The 17502-nt window shown below is 50.6% G+C and overlaps 1 protein-coding gene across 3 annotated transcripts; it reads right to left on the bottom strand.

Annotated features, from left to right (window-relative positions):
* Window positions 1-3921: 3921 nt before the first annotated feature.
* PCDH12 (protocadherin 12) lies at window positions 3922-17152 on the bottom strand. 3 transcript variants are annotated; one of them, XR_011525516.1, is made up of 5 exons: window positions 13887-17116; window positions 10330-10430; window positions 8708-9026; window positions 8219-8370; window positions 3922-4771 (listed from the first exon to the last, which is right to left on the bottom strand). XR_011525516.1 is itself a non-coding variant. In XM_008519709.2 (4 exons), the coding sequence occupies exons 1-4, from the start codon at window positions 16764-16766 to the stop codon at window positions 4302-4304; spliced, it is 3603 nt and encodes a 1200-aa protein (XP_008517931.2). In that variant the 5' UTR covers window positions 16767-17131; the 3' UTR covers window positions 3922-4301. The 3 variants fall into 3 exon arrangements, 1 of the variants encoding a protein (XP_008517931.2); XM_008519709.2 differs by lacking the exon at window positions 8708-9026 and having other exon boundaries at window positions 13887-17131; XR_544859.2 differs by lacking the exons at window positions 8708-9026; window positions 10330-10430 and having other exon boundaries at window positions 13887-17152.
* Window positions 17153-17502: the final 350 nt, after the last annotated feature.

Here is a 17502-nt window from a genome sequence, read left to right as displayed (position 1 = left end):
GAACTTGGTTAACCCAATGTTTCCCAACCTGAGTTGAGCACAGAGCCTGGCTCCCTGCAGATTGCAAAGGAACCTTCCTGGGGCACCATCTGTGTAAGATGTCACTTCCTGCCCTCCCGTGGAGCCCCACTTGCCAGCCTCTTCCCCTCCTCTTGACATTTTGGGTTCTCTGATTACCACTTCCTCCTGACCATGTCTGGGGCTGAGGGGCACTTCAGATAGTCCGGGAACACTGGGCGTCCTGTGTTGAAGGCCACATGCGCCTCCCCTCCCCCTCCGTTGTTACAAGTTAAGTACTCATTAAATTTGGTGTGCCAAACGTGAAGATGGGATATTTTTAAGCTCTCTTTGTGGAAAGGGAAGGATGGAAGAGTCGTGAGAGATGCTGTCAAGGGACCAAAAATCCTTGGCTGTTCATTCACTGCGGTTTCCATCGGTCCCAGGGGATGGGCTTCATCGGCAGACCCGGGAACTGCTGCATTCTTGCTGTGAAAATTCCGATATTAATGACTCATAGTCAGTGTCCTGAAAGGAAATGTGAGAGGCGGACAGGGAGGTGGCCCCTGTCAGCAGGGCCAGCCTGGGTCGGAATACAGGGTGACCCAAGGTTTGAGGCCTTTGCCCTCAGCAATGAGACCTTTGTGCAAGGCTCTGCTGTCTCAGTTTCCTTATCTGGAAATGCTGTTTTCAGGGAGCCCTGACAACAGTGAGAACAAGGCTGCTTGGTTCATTTTATCTTCAGTGCTAATACAGTGCAGGACACTCAGTAAATGCTCAGTAAACATTTATTCAGTGAGTGTGTGATTCTATGCATTGCCCCCTGTCCACCCAACACCCAGCACCAAGCCCACCCAGCACATAGTAGGTGCGTTAAATATTTGTTGAATATTAAAATAAATGTTGAATGAATGATTCTGTGTACCCCTCCCCCCACTGCTATTCCTAGTGCTGCTTCTGACATGTAGTAATTGCTCAATAAATAGTGTTTGTTGAATAAGTGTTTCTGATCATGCTTACCTCCTCCCCCCACCCATTACATTGTACCCAGTACTTAGTAGGAGCTGGAAAGGGCTGACCTGTTTTCTAGGTACACACTATGTGCCAGGCTGAGTCTATGCTGAAACTCCTCCCTCCCCCATCCTGTCCTCTCCTTTTTGGGATTTGGTTCTCTCCGGAGTCCCAAAGGTAGTGGCTGCCATCTCAGTCTTGTTTCAGCCAGAAGAGAGGTAGGGTCAGTGAGCTGCCAAGTTCAGGTTGGGTGACAGACAGGGAGGCTGCCTGTCAATCTCTGAGCTGCCCCCGGGCTCCGAGTGAGCATTGCATTGCACTCCTGGTGCTGGCGAATGGCTGACAGTTGATATAAAATGTCCCTCTGCGCTTTCCAAATTAAGACGACATTTAACTGAGCGCTGGCTGGCTTGCCTGCTCCCTCCGTTTCCCAAGGGACAGAGCTCATCTTGGTGGAAACTGTTCTGAGCACATCCAAAGTCTCGGCTTTGACATCTTGGCTGATGTCAAGAAGTTTCTGTAACCTTCCTGTTCAGCACACTCAGTGCTGTTACCATATACACTATCTCACTCGTAGCCTGTCATTAAGAAAGGGCTGGTATCAACATGCTAGGAGGGGGTTGCATGCTGTGGGCGAGAACACCAGCCCTCACATACATTCACCCCAACCCTGAGCAAAGATTGGTTGCCTCAGAACAGGAGCAACCCTACCCGTGAGTTCTGCAGGTTCTGCAAGGGAAGGCAGAACTGAGGACTGACCTAAAGGAGTGTGGTGGTCCTTAACCTTATTTAGGTCATAGAGCCCTTTGAGAATGTGATGAAAGCACTGACTCCTTTCCATAGAAAAATGTGCACCCTCCCAATTTTGCATTCAATTCAGTAGGTTCATAGATCCTGAAACCCAACCAACGACCCCAGGTTAAGAACCCTCGATGTATTAGAAAGAACTTTAAACTAAATCCCAGATCAAGATGCTAGCGCTGCCACAAACCTGCCATGTGGTTTTGGGCAAGTCAGTCTTTGCTGTTTTGCCACTTCCTTGGCTATAAAATGCTCAGACTCCTGATGACTAAAGTTGCCCACATCTGTGGAGGTTTAGAGAGTGACTTAGAGTAGTGCTGTACTACCGTCATAGTTCACAGGTTCCTTTGAGAATCTGACGAGAACTTTGTATCTTCTGCCTAGAAAAATGCTTGTGCATGAAATTCTGCTTAGTATTCTGGGGTCTGAGGACGACAGAGGCAGGACTGTTGAACTAGAGCAAGGCAGTGACCCAGCGCATCCAACGATCCAGTCTCCGGCCATGGTTCCAGGTTCCTTAGGTCACCTCCTCCTCACCTCTTCTTCTCTTCACCCTCCCGACATCAGCTCTGCTCTGAAAAGCCACTAGTAACTGGGGGGGTCAACAGTGTCTGCTGTGGTTTTCAGACTTTGTGTTCACATAATGGAACTGTTTTTTTCCTAATGAAGTCTTACCTAGAGCTCCAATATAGATAAAAGGGAACTCTGAAACATTTATTGACTCATTTATCATTCCCTCATCCATTCAACAAGTGTTCATCGAGTGTCGCTGTGTTTCAAGCACCTGGCTGGTCAGGCTGGAGACCCTGCCTGCTTGGTCTCCCCTGGTTACTCTCACTGACTTGTGGAACCCAATCGCTTGAAAACTACAGGTCTGGTAAAGAGAGCAATCTGACCTGAAGTGAGGTGATCAGAGACTCAGAGACGCTGTTCCTGAAAGCACTTAATTTGTGGGGATCTCATTTCCCTCATCTATGAAGTGGAATAATGGAATAATGATGCCATGCTGCATCCAAGTACATATGGTTTTCATTATCTCTGGTTCTCTATGGTTTTCATTATCTCTTGGGACTATATTGGCCCATTTATGTGGACAGTGAACATGAGTACTGAGCTCCACAGGAGGACAAAAGGAGGAACAGAGAGGGGAATTTTTGCCATCAGTGTCCAGGAGAGCGCCATGCTATTGAGAAGCTAGCTGAACGACTGCTTGGAAATTTCCAGGAAAATTATAAGGCTGAGCCTTGGGAAAATATTTACTATTTCTTCACTCCTTCCTCTCCTGGAAGGTTTGTTGCTGTCAGTGTCGATCTCATAGACTCAGTTCACGCACTGTCCTCTAGGGCCTGAATTCAGAGGCCTGAATCTGCCCTGATGGAGGAAGATTTACCCACGAACGGTGGGTCTGGAAAGATGACTTCTGTACCTGAAGGGCTGCTGGCTGGGAAAGGACAGGAGCCTGCAGAGGCCCAGGGCTGCCTCAGGTCAGACCCCAGGCCCTCTCTGTCTGTGTGTGGGAGCGCAGAAGCATGCAGGCCTGAGCAGCTTTGGAAATGTTCTTCTCAACAGTGTTTCTTGAGGGGAGCTCAGACAAGTCCACTACAGGAAAAGCTCACCTGGGCGCTTTTCATTTTCTTTCCTTGGCTGGCAGTCTACTGTCAAGCTCAAGGGCATGGGTTTCGGGGTCAGACAAGCCTGCCTCCAAATCCTAGCTCTGCTTCTTCTTTTGATCTTGGGCAAGACACTCAGCCTCTCCAAGCCTCGTGTCTCTGTCTATGAAATGGGGATAATAACACCTCCCTCCCAGGGTTCTTGGGAAATTAAATTAAGTCCTATCGTAAGCCTGGTGCCTGGCTCATGTAAATGCTCTGTAAATAGTCACGTTTTTCTTAGCTCTACTTTTCCAGCTGAGAAGCAGATTATTTGATAATGTAGCAACAGATGAGTGGGGTCAAGAGCACACATGTCCATTACTGCGTACCTGACACTGTGCACCAGTGTGCCCAACTCCTGTCCAGGCTCAGCGCGCCCCTCATACCTGGGACTGAACGATAAAGAACCCTCACTGTGTTGCTCTTCTCTCCTCCCTCTTGACAGGTGCAAACAGGAAAATGAGCTACTGCTTTTCCTTTATTAGTAGGTCAGAGAGCTTCACCTGGCGCCCCAGGATCCAATCCCCACCCTCAAGTATGCATTGAGGCCATCCTTTCCTGCTTGTGACACTCCTTGGCATCTGTTCCACAGGAGGACCGACCTTCTGTGCTCTACGTGTGTTTTGCCAGCAAACACTTATCTCAGCCACAAACTGTCTCCATCCTCCAAAAAATTCACAGGCAGAGCCACCCCTAACAAGGGGCTGCTTTGGTCGGCCAGCTGTTAGTCCTGAGGCCCCTGCCTCCTCTGTGGGGCAGCATCGATCACCCTGAGATTCTCGGGCCACCTCTGGTCAGTGAATTCAAAGATTTGAGAAACCAGCTCATGTCCCAGGATCCTCAGGGCCTGGGCTCCCTAACATCTCCCAGGGCTCCTGGTTCCTGGACCCACAGGCCCCTGCTGCTGCTGCCGCTGCTGGTCCTGCTCTCAGCCCCCCTCTTTCTACCTGGGCCCCCCTGTACTTCCATTCCTGAGTTCCCGCTGGTGGCCAGGTCTAGACTGAGGGTCCTTCCGCAGACGGAGAGCCGCCGCAGCACCTCGGAGGCGGCCTCCACGGGGACGCCGGAGCGCTGCTCCAGGAGCATCTCCAACAGCGAGCTCATCTCCGAGAGGAAGGTGCTGGCCAGCCTCGTGCCTGTTGGGCTCAGCTCAGGCCCTGTCGCCTTGCCGAATGTCTGGAAGGTCTTTGGCTCCTCCAAAGCCGCAGCATCCGGGGAGCACACGTTGTCACGGTAGTTGGTGGTGAGGGGCAAAGAGAGCCTTGCCATCCAGGCCGGGTCTGGGGTGCTCAGCCGGTCCAGGGCCAGGCCTGCAAGGGGAGGAGGGGACACAGTGAGGACCCGGCCCAGGGAAGGGACAGGCGGGCGAGGGTGGGGCTGCGGGCAGGGCAAGGGCACCGGACAAAGGAGGGAAGGGAAGTGGCGGGGGACAGATGCGGTGGCCAGAGGGGGACGGGAAGGAAGAGGCCCTGACAGGGATGCTCGCTGGGCAGGAAGGCGGCTGACTGAAGTAGGCACGTGAGCTGAGTGGGGAGGAGGCAGGAGGAGAAGGAAGGCCCAGAATTAGAAGTTGGCCTGTTTCTAAAGAATTTCCCCGTCCGTGGTGTGCTTCAGGTCCAGGCGTCTTTCACCCTATTCCTGTATAGCCGGGGCACCACTAGCTGAGGATGGGGGAAAAATCCCTTTCTTAGCCAAGACTGGGGTTCCTGGCTTGGTCCTCCCTTCTGTTCATATTCATAATAATAGTGACCACTTATTAAGTACTTCTGTGCCAAGCAATTTACATCATTATTTCATTTAACCTCCACACAAACCTCGGAAGTCAAGAGTATCCCATTTTATGGATGAGGAAACTGAAGTTCTGACAAGTTAAATTACAGATCTACCAGGCAACCAAACCTGGATCTGACCCCAGGCCTGATGCCTTCGAAGCCCCCTGTGACGGCACCACCCTCCCCACTCTTCCTCCCCTGGATGCTCCAGGTGCCCCGCTGTGGCCTCTGGGATTCCCAGGCCCGCTGAGGTCTGTACTGTCACCACTTGGCCTCATGCCCTCAGCTCCTCAACCTTCACCACTCAAGCTGCTGGAAACTCTGGCCTAGAGGCAGGCTGGGAAGGGGCTGGCTGCCTGAGGGCTATCCCAGGAAGGGAACCGGCTGTGAAAAACTGCCCCCGAGATCCCCAGTGCCACCATCGCACTTCTCCTTTTCCCGTCTCTTCAACAGAAAATTCTGCCTCAAAAAACTAGTCCCAGGGCAAGCCAGAGGAAAGTATAAGTACTGTGGTTAGGAAACTGTGTCTTTAAAAAAAAAAAAGCACATCTACTTTCACATGTATTTAATGTTTGTTTAAGGTGAGCTGCTTTAAAATCTGTGCAGAGAATAAAAGATCGGAAGGAGGTCTGTCAAGGTGTTAACTGAAATTACCCCTGGGCAGAAGTGATTTATTCTCTCTTTGTTTATCTACATTTTTCTATGTTAACCAAATATTACTTTCGTAATTTGGAAAAGTTATTCCAAAATACAGCTAATCGCTTCTATTTATACCGATAAATGAGTCTCCGTCTTGCCTTGTCAGTGCGGGGACTGTGTGGGCTGAGAGGCGGGGTCAGGCCCCGTCCCGATTGGTCCAGCCCACGCCTGGGACTTAGTGAATGTTTACTGAGTGATTGAATGAACATAAATATTAACCCTCGACATTTGGGAAATGTAAACCTTAGTTCCTTGAGACTCTGGGGTAATAAGGTTGGAACTCGTTTGGTGTTACAGAATCAGGCCTTTCCTTGTACAAGGGTCAGAGAGCTTCAGAAGGAATGAAGCTTGGAATGAGAAAATCACTGGGGTGTATGAGAATGGCTGAACAGTGATGGAAAATTCACTCCGTGGCAGGTGGGCCCTGGGACGACCAGGGTTTGATTTCCCAGCTTTGCTGCTTATGAGCAGTGTGACCTTGGGAAAATTGCTTCACCTCTCTGAGCCTCCTTTTTCTCCCATAAAGTGGTGAAATAGTAGTACTCATCTTGTCTGATTGCTGTGAGCATTCAGTGAGCTCATGCAATCAGGAAAACACTGTCATCATCACATCCTCAGGTGGCGCTTTTATCTGATGCAGCCAAGACCCCAGTGTTAGGCGTGCTCACCAGTAGCTCCACCGCAGTCCAGCCTGTGAGCAGCACAGGCTTTTCTAGCCCTGCTGCCCTCTTCATCCTCCCGCTTCTTCCAGCCCCGCCGTGCTGTGGGGAAGCAGGACCATGCAGGAATTGACCCATGGGTTCCAGCCCAGAGCTGGCCAATAGAGATATAATGGGAGCCACAGAGGTTATTTAAATTTTCTAGTGGCCACGTTAAAAAAGTAAAAAGAAAAGAAAAGGGGAAATTAATTTCTAAAATATTTTTATACTTATTATTTTATCATGTAATCAATATTTTTAAAATTATTAATGAGATATTTTACATTCTTTTTTCATACTAAGTCTTCAAAATCTGGAAGTATTCTATACTTATGTCACATCTCAATTAGAACCAGCCATGTTCACATGTGGCTAGTGGCTACTTTATTGAACCTCATGGTCCTAAATTTAGACAATGCTGTCCTATAAAACTTTCTATGTAGGTGCTGTCCAAAGCAATATCCACTAACCACGTGTGGCTATTGAGCACTTGCAATGTGGCTCGTATGACTGAGGAACTGAATTTTTCATTTTACTTAATTTCAATTAGATATCATTTTACTTAATTTTACTTTAGAGCCACACTGCCTGTGTTAATAACCATTGGCTGTGCAACTTTGGGAAAATTATTAAACACCCTTGCCCCTCAGTTTCTTCCTTTATGAAATGAGGATAATGAATAGTCCCTACCTCGTAAGATTTTCTCACGAGGCACTTAGAAGAGGGACATAGAAAGCACTCGATAAATATTAGTGTATTTTTTTAACCAAAGAAAGGGAAGTCCCTGCCATGCCTTCAGTGTGTTTGCAGCCAGATGGAGCACACCGGATATATCCAGATGAGAAGTAGCTTATTGGCTACAGAAACAGAAAACCACAGCGTAGGGATCGTCGGACCTAAGTGTGTTACCTAAAGGAGGCTGACCTGTGTCCACAGCAGGGCGGACAGGTGGCAGATTCTTGAATGAGAGTTCGCCTTATGTATTTATTGTCAAAACTAATTGTTTCTCTAGAAGAAATTCATTTAGTTTCAGTTAGAAATGTTAGCACACTGAAGAGTTGACTCAGTTCTGAGGGTGAAAAGATATTTAAACACACCAAAGAAATGCAGATAAGTGATTTAGGAGGTCAGGGGAGGTCTCCAGATGGCAGGCAGGCCCAGGTTGGCTCCCTTCAACCACTGATGAGCTGGATGACTCTGGGCAGGCTCATTACCTCTCTGAGCCTCAGTTTGCTTATCTCTAAATTGGAGCTCATAGCATCTGCTTCCAAGGACTGTTTGGAAGCTTAAATGAGATCATGTGTATAAGATGCTTTCCTGGTACCTGGTGCACACCAAGAGCTCAGTAATTGTTCACTATTCTTATGATGATTTTAAAAATGAATAATCAAAGTAGAATCTGGTCTTTAAACAACTGAAGATCTTCTAAAGCTCCAGGGGAAGTAAAATATTGCTGATAGTCATTCCTCCCCAGAAACAGAATGGCTATGTTTCCCAGCTGTAGATTGGAGCAGAACTCTAAAGCCTGGGCACGTGAGGGGACTGTAAGGGCAGAAGCAGGATTGGGGTGACCCTAAGGAGTCCCTACCTGTGTTGGGGTCCAGCAAGCTCGACAGCTCTTCTTCTAGCAGCTGCTTCACAGAGAGGTCCTCTTCAGGGTCCAAGGGCCCTTCCTCCTGGTCTGGTTCTGCCTGGCCACCAGCCCTGGCACCTGGCCCATCTGTATCTGGGATTGCACTCCTGCAAAGGAAACCAACCCAATCCACGAGTGAAGAAATTCACACATAGATTCGTTCATTCCTGCTCATGAACATTTTTCTATTCATGCCATCATTCATTCATCCATATGGATCCACAGCTTGGCCAGACCAACCTGGGTTACTTGATCCCAGCCCTCCTGCCTACTCTGAGTCTGTTTCCTCTTCGGTAAAATGGCGGTAATAAAATAATACCCAGCTCATGGGGCATTGTGAGGGTAAAAGGAGACATTGTTGTAAAGAGCTTAGCACAGTGCCTGGCAGGTTGTAAGCATTCAGCAAACAGAAGTGACTATGAAGGCATTGATATGATTACTCACCATTGTTCCTCCCATTCCTTCACACTGCCTGGCACACAGTAGGAGTTTAGTAAACTTCACTTGATCCAGTGCCGTCATCCAACCATCCATTTATCCATCCATCCCTCCATCCGTCCATCCCCCCATCGGAGTCTGAGCTCCAGTGAGGGCAGGGATTTTTCGTCTGTCTCCTTCTCTGTTCTCTCACCAGTGCTGAGAACAGGGCCTGGCACATTGCAGGTTCTTACTAAATGCTTTGTGGACTGAGTGATTGAATATTCCTTCCTCCCTATTGGTGGCCAAATCCCCAGTCAGAAGAGCAGGTCAATAGAGGATGTAGCTGAGGAGAAGCAACCAAAAGCCACTCAGTATCGAGTACCCTGTCTCCACACTGGCCTCTTCCTCCCCTAAGCCCTCCCTGGCACCTGGGGGAGGCCAGTTCCTGGGACTGCCTCAGCATGGGGGGGGGGGGGCAGGCCTGGCCCCTCATCCCAGCAGGCGGGAAAGCTCCCTGAGGGGCTTTAAGGCCTAGGGGTCCTTTCTCATTTTTTCTATGGCCATTTCTGCTATGAAGGGATAAGCAGGGAGGTGAGAAGTTTGCAAGTAATAATGACAACAACTAATATTTATTGAGCAATAACTCTGAGTCAGGCCTTATGCTTTGCAAGGTACATGCACCTTCTCATCAAAACTTTCACATCTGTAAGGGGTTCTCATGTTATCATCCCTATTGTACAAATGAGAAAACCAAGCCTTGTGAAGATGATGCAGCTCGCCCAAGGTCCCCATAGATTAAGTGATAAGGAACGAATTCAAGTCTAGGCTGTGACTCTGGAGTTGTGTACTCGCTGCCGCTGTATGTTACCTCTCACCATCTTTACAAAGAAGAAGCTACAAGTTGTCACAGCAAGAACAGTGAATCAGGAGTCAGGTGCCCTGGGGGCTGGTCCCAGCTTTGCCACTCACTGACTATGTGTTCTTGAGCAAAGTCACTTCAAGGGGAAACGATTTAGCATTGGTTGTGCGCTGCCTATGGGCTTAGACTACATTCAATCATTAAATCCTTACTCCATCACTACAAGGAAGTGTGGTGACCTCCATTTACAGATGAGAAAATGAGGCCCTGAGGATTTATCTGGTTTACTCAAGTTTACGTAGCTGGGTTGGATCAAACTACCTATAGCCTCAGTTTCTCCATCTGCAACATGAAGGAGTTAGATCAGATGTCCTCTTGAGGTTTCTTTAATTCTAGGCCAGCACAAAGGAACACACCCACACACTCCCCCACCCACGTCTTTAGCCAGGAACCCTGATATTGTGTTTAAGGGTCAAGAGAAAGAAAGCCGAAAGTTATAGATTTAAAGCCCATAGCCCAGCACCTCTACAATCAGAGGACAGACAGTCAGAGCCTCAGGAATGAAGTCACTTCCTTAGTGACTCTGGGTCCTGTAAATACTATAAATACAATTGCTCCAGGACTATGCTGCCGGGCGGGGGGCGGGGGATGGATGTTGTTTGCTAAACTCTCCCAGGGGAGCAGCCTCTGGGATGTGCTCACCCTTCCTCAGGTCACAGGGGCTGCAGTGGGGGAGGGCAGGCAAGTGGGGCTGTTGAGAAGCCTGCGGGGGCTACGTGCTCCTTACCTGCCGCCACCGCCGGGCTTGGTCGAGTACTTATTTCCCCGGTGGTTTGGTTTGGGCTGGAATTGGCCCTGATGCAGCAAGGACAGCAGCTGGGAGATTTGCTAGAAGACAGGAAAAATCTGTTGACTCCACACAATTCCGACCCAGCACACTTCCTTGCCGGATGTTTCCCTCAATGCTGCGCTTTCTTTTTATAGTCTTTCCTCCAGCTTCAGATGTTTGTGTGATCAGATGGGGGATGGTGAACTGTGATGTGACAGAGGCAGGGACCTGTGCAGGCAGATTCCCTGCTTTCCCATGTCACTGCAGGACCTAGGTGTCTGAAGAGAGAATGGGGACCCTCTGGGCCCATCCCTTCGCTCTCATTCCCCCCAGGTGACCTGCTCCTGGTGGAATCTGTGGATGGGGGTGAAAAGGCATGTCCTAAACATAGATTCATTATTACTTTCATAAGGATTATCTTAAAGAGTTATTCCCTGCCCCTCTCCAGCAGTATTCAAACACTCAGCCAATTTTGGTGGGCCAGATATAAGACTATGTTGTAGTGAAGGCAAAAATGGTGTCATTTAATCGTTCATTTATTCATCCTTTCATTCATTCAAGGAGAACAAGAATGAGAACAAGGCCTAGTCACTGCCCTCAGGGAGCTCACAGTCTGCCAGGGAAGACAGGGCACAGAAGTCACTATAAGAGTTGCATTGGGTTGGGAAAGGAGGGGGCGTCTGTGGGAGCAGAGGAGGGCCCCTCACCCAATTTGGAGCAAGGAGGAAGTTGGGGGTTCATATAGGAGGGAGTTGATTCATTTATTTCTATAGGTGTTTATTGAGTTCATACTACACGCCAGGCACTGCTGCTGAGACCCCAAGATTCCACAGGAGTTTGGCAAGTGGAGAGAGGGTGAGGGTCTGGGCAAGGGGTGAAGGGAGTTTCAGAAAGGCTGGAGAATGGGGCAGGAGCTGGGTGAGAGGTCAGGGAGGTCCCTTGTGAGGGAGAAGGCAACGGACAAAGTCCTGGGAGGCTGAATTCGAGTTCAAGGTCATTTCTAGCTTGTGTAATGTTTTCAGACGTACTCTGACCCCACTTTCCTCATCTGTGAGCTGGAGCTAGAAATACCCACCCAGCCTTCTTCACAGGTTTGTCAGGATTAGTTAGGTGGTTTGGAAGTTAAAAATGCTCCACACGCGCAAGGAGTTTGGGTTGCTGCTCCTGGAAACACGGTCTCTGCCTCAGGCCCACCCCAACTCCTGCTGGGAAGGCCCACTCTGCCCCTCTGGGCAGCTCAAGACAGAAAGTGCCAACCTCAGAGTTGGAAGAGGACGCGGCCAGGACAGGGGCTTCACTGTGACTTAGGAAGGACAGGGTCCCATTGCCTGCCTCAGGGCAGAGCCGCCTCCCAGCCTGGGCCCAGAAGCCCTCCTAAGGCACTGCCACCCTTTTCCCAGGTGACAGTTGATATTTCAGGGACACTCCTCGAGTGCCACCCCCTGAGCTGAGTGCTGTCATTCAGGGTCACTTCACAGTTAGAGCCCAGACTCTGGAGTCAGTCAGACTCAAATTCAAATTCTAAATTTACCCCTGCCCCAGTTCCCATCTGTGTGGCCTTGAGAAATTGCTTAAGCATTTTGAGCCTCAGTTTCCTCAGCAGTAAAAAGGAACTAATAACGAGGCCCAGGTCATGTGGTGGTTGTGGTTATGAGGATTAAATAAGTGAAAGCGTATAAACCACTGATTAATAGATCTTATGATAAGCACTTAATAACCATCGAGTGGTATACAATTTCATTTAATTCTTACAGTAACCCGAGGGAAGAGATACCTTCACACCCATTTTGCAGATGTGGAACCTGGAGCTCAGGGGGGCTCCACAGCAATTAGTGGCAGGTTTGGATTTGAACCTGGGTCTGACTCCACTGTGGCACAGTGCTGCTGGAAAGGCCTGAGCATTAGGCAAGCTGTCTCTTACCCTAGGTTGATCCTAATTGGGTACCCCTCTTTCTATCACCCTACTGGGTTCACCCACCATGCCTGCTTTCTGCTGTCTCTGCTCACCAACAACCAGAGCAGTGTTTGACACAAAGAGCTCATTCATGTAAGCATTTGATGAATGAATGAATGAATGAATGAATGATGCTCTGGGCAACTGGGCTTTGGGGCAGCATAGAGTCCAGGGCAAGCTTCCTAAGAGAGGAGCTGGCCCCGTGGCAGAATGGTTAAGTTCACGTGCTCTGCTTCTGTGGCCGGAGGTCTGCCGGTTCGGATCCTGGGCACAGAACTAAACACCGCTCATTAAGTTATGCTGTGGTGGCGGCCCACGTAGAAGGACTAGAATGACCTACAACTAAGGTATACATCTATGTACTGGGGCTTTGGGGAGAAAGAAAAAAGATTCCTAAGAGAGCAGCTAGGCCCTCTCCAGGTGGCTTCCTGGGGAGGGGGTGGGGGAAGGAAGACATGTCCTTACTCCACAGGAAACCTGAGCTCATGGCCTGGCCAAACAGAAGCATGCCTTAAGCAGGCAGCCTGGTGCAGGAAAATTATCTGGGGTGCAGTGGAGCAGATATGGGTGTGAGCCAGGCACCATCCCTGAAAAAGATCTCCCATTTGTGTCTCGTAAATCCTGGGTCACTAGACACTTTGCCCTTCATCATCCCATTTAATCCTCAACCTGCTGGGAGGCAGATACAGGGTAAGTTTGGCATCATAATCCCCATGTTATAGATGAGGAAAATGAGGCTCAGATATTAAAGGACTTGCCCAAGGTTGCCCAGCTCCTGAGAGGTTGTGCTGAAATTTGAACCCAGATCTGCCAAACACCCACATTCCAAGGTGGTTTCCACTGCCCCATTCCGCAGGTAGCTGGCAAGCTCTGGGGTCTCAGGCAAGTCAAATGCAGCCCCTGAGCCTGGGGGCAATGATGCCCACGCCTGCCTGCTTCATGGGGAGGTTGCCCAGATCAGAAGAGAGCAGGTGGAGATGGAGAAGAGCTTTGCAGAAATAATCGTAAACATTTGCTGAGTGCTGACTATGTGCCAGACACTATTCTAGAGGCTTTAAGTGCACTCATTTTATCTTCAAGCAAACTTAAGAGATGGGTGCTGTTAACATGGACATCATCAACAGAGAAGTTGAGTGACATCCCTGTGGTTCACTGCTAGGAAAAGGTGGAGCCAGAATTTGAACCCAGGCAGCCTTGCTCCAAAGCTTGTACTCTTAATCACTACCTTTGCTGTGTGTTACTTGTGCCAGGCACCCTGAGTGAGTGCTTTATAGGAATTAACTGGTCAAATCCTCAGGAAAACTCTGCGAGGCAGATGTTCTTACTATCATCCCTATTTTATGGATCAGGAAACTAAGGCTCAGAGACAGTTGTCCAGAATCCCACAGCTAATTTCTGTTGACCCCGGAGCTGTGCCCTGAACCACTGCTTTCAATGCACCATAAAGTGCCTGATGAGCCTAAGGAATGAATGGGAGGAATGTGAGGGTAATGAGGGTGTCTGATGCTATTGGTGGTGATCCAGGGGTGACCAGAGAGAGAGCTGCCCACACCCAAGGTACCTGAACAGGAGGAGAATCCACAGTGAGCTCTTCTACGGGGTTCCGCTCCGCGAAGGCAGCCACAGACAGCCGGACCAGACTCCGCAGGATCTGACGGGGACATGACTCTTTCTCATGGACCACTTTGCCATTGAGATTCCGCTGTCGCCTCAGGGTTGCAGAGGAGGCCGGTGGGCTCAGTGGGGCCTCCTCGCTGCCCTGGTCTCCCGGCAGCCTCCCTATGGGACTTCCTGCAACCTTGAGGGGCCTTGAGCGTGGCTGACTCATTGCAGGCTGGGGCTCAGGAAGGTTCAGGTTCTCCCGGGAGGCGTTCCTCTGCCTGGGATGGTTGAAAAGGAGGTTGACAGTGTCCTGCAGCACCTCTCGGCTCTCGGCTAGGGATCCCTGGTTGCCTTGGTTACGAAGGGTCCTGTACAGAGTTGGTGTGAGGTGAAAGGGAGCCTGCAGGCAGGGATCCCAGCCTGCTTCCATCATTACTTCCTTGCCTGCATCCTTGTGGGGCTGCCCAACCTCTCCAGGGTCATCTGCCTGGCCTCTGAGTACAGGCACGAGGTGGATGTCCGCCTTCTGAATATGTTTCTGGGGCCTCTTGGGCTGGTGGCGGTAGGTAGACTCGGCCTCCCGGCAGTTGTAGGCCCTGTTGCCCTTCTTCTCTGTCCGGCAGATGGACATGATCAGAGCCAAGATCAGCCCAAAGATGGCCATCGGGACGACCAGGCAAATCACCATCAGCACCAATGTGCTCAGGGCTCCGGGCTCAGGGGCTGAGTCCCTCAAGTGGTCCATGCTGGTGACAAACAAGACCCTCAACAGGGCTCGGGTCTGCAAGGAGGGGCTGCCACGGTCTTCTACCACTATTTCCAGCTCCCACTTACTCCCAATGAGGCTGCTGGCATTGGTGATGTTGATGAACAAGTGCCCCAGGTAGGGGTCGAGGACAAAGAGATGGGCTTCATTCCCATTCCGAATGCTGTACAGGAGCTCTCCATTTATCCCTGAGTCTGCATCTCTTGCTGCAATGGTCACCAAAAGGAATGGCCGGGAGCTGTGAGGGGTCAGTGGTGGTGTGTCGGCACCCACTGGACCCAAGCCATTGGGAGTATCAATGGGCACCAGAAGGTGGCCCGTGGAGGTATTTACAAGCACTGAGAGGCTGGCTTTTCCATTGCTTAATATGGGATGAGTCACTTCTGGGGCATTATCATTGGCATCCAGGAGGCTGACCCACACGGAGACACTGGATGCCAGCTGGGGCTGTCCTCTGTCCTCTGCAATCACGCGGAACTCAAAGTTGGCCATCTGTTCATAGTCCAGTGACCTCTGAGCAGTGACCTCTCCTGTGTCTGAGTCAATAGCTACCAAGTGAGAAACTGGGGAGTCCTGGATGCGGTATGAGATTTTTCCATTAATGCCCAAGTCTGCATCATGAGCCTTGATGGTAATGAGGTGAAGAGAGGGTAGGTTGTTTTCCCGAGTGGAGATCTCATACCTGCTCTTCTCAAACACAGGTGCATTGTCATTGGCATCACTGATCTGAATGCTGAGCGGTTTCTTGGCTGATAAGGGCTGGGGTCCTTGGTCTTGGGCCAAGAGAGTGAGGGTATATTTAGGCCACTGCTCTCTGTCCAGTGTGGCATTGGTTAGCAGCATGTATGTGTTGCCATTGGTCCTTTTCAGCCTGAAGTGGCCTAGCTCTTGGATCAACCAACAGTGGACCAAACCATTGTTTCCCGAGTCCAAGTCGTTTGCCATGACAAGAGCAATGAAACTGTCCTTGGGAAGAGCTTCTGATACCAGCGATGGCTGGGAGGCCCATGTGATGTGGATGCTTGGGGCATTGTCATTGACGTCCAGAACCTTAATGAGAACTTTGCAATGGGCTGGGATGGGATTGGGACCCAGGTCCCTTGCCTGGACATCCACCTCATAGGCAGGATTCTTCTCATAGTCTAAGGGTTGACGCAGAATCACCTGGCCAGTCTTGGCATCAATACTGAAGGTGTCCAGCACCTCTGGAGGCACATGCTTGCTGAGGAAGAACTCCACCTCCCCGTTGGGACCTTGGTCAGGGTCTGTGGCAGTCAAGTTTATGAGGAGAGTACCAGGGGCAGCGTCTTCTTGGATTTCTAGTGCCAGTGAGCTCTCAGCAAACACAGGGCTGTTGTCATTGGAGTCCAGGACGTTGACCTTGACTAAGCTGGTGCCTGACTTGGGGGGATTCCCACTGTCGTAGGCAGTTAACACCAGATCAAAATATGAGTGGATTTCCCTGTCCAGCTCCTTTACCACCACAAGTTCCGCGTGTTTGGTCTCATCAGGCCCCACAATGACATCCAGGGCAAAGTGCTCGCTAGGAGACAGGGTGTAGGAATACAGGGTGTTGGGGCCAGTATCTGGGTCAAGGGCTCTGTCCAGGGGGATCCGGGTGCGCAGAGAGGCACTCTCAGAGATTTCCAGCTCCTGCTCCCCTTTAGGAAACTGTGGCTGGTGGTCATTGATGTCCAGCACCTGGATCTCCACGTGGATCAGAGCCAAATCCCCTGTGGCAAGCACGTCAAAGGAAACCAGGCAGGGATCCTGCTGCCGGCAAAGCTGCTCTCGGTCCAGCCGCCTCCCTGTGCTGAGCCGGCCGTCCTCAGAGTCCACCTGGATGGGGAGCGCCTGAGGGAGCTGCAAGACCTGGAAGGCAGTACCCGCTTGCCCACGCCTCTCCTCCCTGCCCAGTTCCTGGGACAGCTTCCCTATCACGGTGCCAGACGGCACTTCCTCTGACACTTGGTATTTCACAGTGAGAGTTGCCACCTCCTGACAATCTCCTGAAAGGAACAAGTAGCTCCCTGGCCCCAAAAGCCCCAGCAGAAGTGACAGAAGTCGCATCATGCTTACCGCCAGAGTGGGCCAGATTTACAAACCACTAGAGTTCTTCAAAGGCTGGGCAAGTCCTCCAGTGTTTCCTGGGGGGCCGGATTAGCCCCGTTCTCTGGCCCCCAGACCTGCTGGCGCAGCCTCGTCCCATAATTAGATGATGATGGAACTAGCAGGATTCCCAGGCAAGGCCATCTTCATCTGAAGAAATCTGAGAGGTCCAAGCACCAATGAAGTAAAATTGCTGGGGGAGACCTTGCAGATGGGCATGTGTTGGTTCCCTTCAGCAAATGATGGACGAGAGCCGGTCCAAGAGGGACTGACCCAGTAGAGCAGGATGTGAAGATCTGACTTCCAAACAGTTGCTAGCCTGGGGAAACAGAGAAGCAGCTTTTTCCTATGGAAACCCCACCTACAGGAAAAGGGAGGGCTGTGAGTTTCAATGCCAATTAGAGAAAGAGCACTTCCCGTGAAGCCAAGTGGCCTGCCGCTGAGGATGCAGCAGGGGGCTCCGGCCAGCCGGATGGGAAGGTGCTATCCACACTGTAAGGCAGCTGCTGAGGGAAAGGGAGCCCCTGTGCGGCCAAGTGAGCCGAGGGTCTGAGCCCCTGCCTGTCCACACAGGGCCTGATGCCCATCCTGGGCAAGCCATGTTCCCCGGCTCTCTTCCCTTCCTTGTCTCTCTTTGTTTCCGTCATTTCCCCGTTATTCCTCTCCCGTTCCCTTTTTCCCACTTGACTCTGCCCTGATC

Source organism: Equus przewalskii, chromosome 13 (assembly GCF_037783145.1).
Source record: "Equus przewalskii isolate Varuska chromosome 13, EquPr2, whole genome shotgun sequence".
NCBI classification, from domain to species: domain Eukaryota; kingdom Metazoa; phylum Chordata; class Mammalia; order Perissodactyla; family Equidae; genus Equus; species Equus przewalskii.
The sequence above is the reverse complement of the archived record's forward strand: the minus strand, read 5'-3'. Positions and strand labels throughout refer to the sequence as shown.